The 2,862-nt window shown below is 39.9% G+C and overlaps 1 protein-coding gene across 1 annotated transcript; it reads right to left on the minus strand.

Annotated features, from left to right (window-relative positions):
• Window positions 1–1,114: 1,114 nt before the first annotated feature.
• On the minus strand, window positions 1,115–1,654 carry LOC138842909 (putative CENPB DNA-binding domain-containing protein 1). Its single transcript, XM_070046840.1, has one exon. It carries the CDS (start codon window positions 1,652–1,654, stop codon window positions 1,115–1,117), a length of 540 nt encoding a protein of 179 aa, XP_069902941.1.
• Between the last annotated feature and the right edge of the window lie 1,208 nt (window positions 1,655–2,862).

Below are 2,862 nucleotides of genomic sequence, written 5' to 3' on the forward strand. Positions count from 1 at the left end.
CTGCAGTCCTATTTACACTAGCCAGTACATGGAAGAAACCTAAGTGTCCATCGACAGATGAATGGATAAAGAAGACGTGGCACATATATACAATGGAATATTACTAAGCCATAAAATGAAACGAAATTGAATTATTTGTAGTAAGGTGGATGGACCTAGAGTCTGTCATACAGAGTGAAGTAAGTCAGAAAGAGAAAAACAAATACCGAATGCGAACACATATATATGGAATCTTAAAAAAGAAAAAAAATTGTTCTGAAGAGCCTAGGGGCAGGACAGGAATAAAGATGCAGACGTAGAGAGTGAACTTAAGAACATGGGGAGGGGGAAGGGTAAGCTGGGACGAAGTGAGAGAGTGTCATGGACATATATACAGTATCAAATGTAAAATAGATAGCTAGTGGGAAGCAGCCTCATAGCACAGAGGTCAGCTCGGTGCTTTGTGACCACCTAGAGGGATGGGATAGGGAGGGTGGGAGGGTGACACAAGAGGTAGGAGATATGGGGATATTTAGACACATATATCTGATTCACTTTGTCATAGAGCAGAAACTAACACACCATTGTGAAGCAATTATACTCCAATAAAGATGTTAAAAAAATAATATTTCTTCAAAGTCGCTATAACTCCCTAGTCCATAGGTTGCATGAGCGATGTAGTTTTGGTGACAGATGCACCATTTTGGTGTTGGGATGAAAGTCGTCCATGAATGGGGGTGGCCTGGAGTACTGTCGAACAGCAAAAGAATGTTGAATGGGATGTCCCTCTCCAAGCAATATTTCTCTACCTCCGGGATAAAGTGGTGGAAAAAACAGTCCTGGAAAATGGCCTGTGTAACCCAGGCTTTGGGGTTACTTTCAGGAAAAGAGCTCTTGACTATGTTTCTAAGGGCTCTTGGGTTCTCTGAATGATAAACTGAGGCTTCAGCTTCATATCGCCGGAAGCATTGCCACCAAACTACAGAGTTAGCCTATCCTTTGCTGCTTTATAGGCTGGCATCAAGTTCTCCTCCTTACTGATATAACTTTGGTCTGGCATCCTCCTCCAGTACAGTCCTGTCTCATCCACAGTAAAAACCTGCTCGGGTAAATACGTGCCTTCATCAATAATTTCTCAAAGTGTTTCACGAAATTCCCAGGCAGCTACTGTATCTGCACTCACTGCCTCGCCACTTACTTTTACGTTGTGAAGGTTGGCTCTAGCCTGGAACCAATGAAACCAGCCACGGATGGCATTAAAAGATGCGCCCTCTGATTTTTCGCCATGTTTCTTATTTAAGTCTTCATAAAGCCTTTTAGCTTTCTCTTGAGTCAGCATTAAGCTGAGCAGGTCTTGATGCTGATGCTGATCCTCATCCTGATCCAAAACCTGAGAAATTTCTCCATCTCCTCCATCACTTTTCCAGGCTTCTTCAATATTATTGTCTACATCATTGGCACAGGAGACTTCACATGTTCCATGATCTTTGTCCTTGTTCTTTAGAATCGTGCCAATGGTTGAAAGATTCACTTTATAAGAACAAGCGATGTCTACCATCTTTTCACCTTGCTCCACTCTCTCAGTTATATTCACTTTTCTTTCAATTGTTATTGCTTGGCGCTTCTTAGCAGTACCAGCTACATCACTGCTGCATTTACGCTTGCTTCTGGACATCTGGGCGTAAAATAAAGATACTGTACTACAGTACTGTGTAAAGTACACAAAAACACAACCACTTGTAGAGGATGAACACACATGACAATGTACACCAGACACTCAAACTAACTTACATGATTGTACATGCAAACACATGTTTACATCTTTGAAAGTTTGCACCTTGCAGGTTCGTATGTAGGGGACTTCTTGTATTTCATTTATTTCTGATCTGATTTTTGTTATTTCCTTCCTTCCTCTAACTTTGGACTTCATTTGTTCTTCTTTTTCTAGTTCCTTGGGTATAAAGTTAGGTTGTTCAGAGAACTTTCTTATTTCTTGATGTAGGTGTTTATTGCTGTGAACTTCCCTCTTAGAACTGCTTTTGCTGCATCCCATGAACTTTGGTATGTTGTCCTTCCATTTTCATTTGTCCCAAGGTAATTTTAAATTTCTCTTTTGATTTCTTTATTGACCCATTGGTTATTCAGTAGCATGCTGTTTAATCCCCACATATTTGTGAATTTTCTAGTTTTCTTCTTGTAGTTGATTTCTAGTTTCATATTATAGTGATAAGAAAAGATGCTTCATATGATTTCAGTCTACATAAATTTGTTAAGACTTGTTTTGAGGCCAAAATATGATCTCCTGAATGTTCCATGCACATGAGAAAAATGTTTATTCTGTTGCTTTTGGATGGAATGTTCTGTACATATCTGTTAAGTTCATATGATCTAGTGAGTTGTTTAAGGCTGACATTTCCTATTGCTATTCTGTCTAGATGATGTATCTATTGATATGAGTGGGATATTAAAGTTCCCTACTATTATTCTATTGCTATCTATTTCTCCCTTTAGGTTTGTTAATATTTGCTTTATATATTTAGAGCTACCATATTGGGTGCAAAAATATTTACAAATGTTACATCCTCTTATTGAATTGATCCCTTTACGATTATGTAATGCTCTTTTTTCTTATTACAGTCTTTGTTTTAAAGTCTATTTTGGGACTTATCTGGTGGCGCAGTGGTTAAGAATCCACCTGCCAATGCAGGGGACACAGGTTTTAGCTCTGGTCTGGGAAGATCCAACATGCCACAGAGCAACTAAGCCCATGCACCGCAACTACTGAGCGGGCTCCCTAGAGCCTGTAAACCACAACTACTGAGCCCGTGTGCCACAGCTACTGAAGCCCATGTGCCTAGAGCCCATGCTCCGCAACAAGAGAAG

This window comes from Globicephala melas, chromosome 12 (genome assembly GCF_963455315.2).
Source record: "Globicephala melas chromosome 12, mGloMel1.2, whole genome shotgun sequence".
NCBI lineage: Eukaryota > Metazoa > Chordata > Mammalia > Artiodactyla > Delphinidae > Globicephala > Globicephala melas.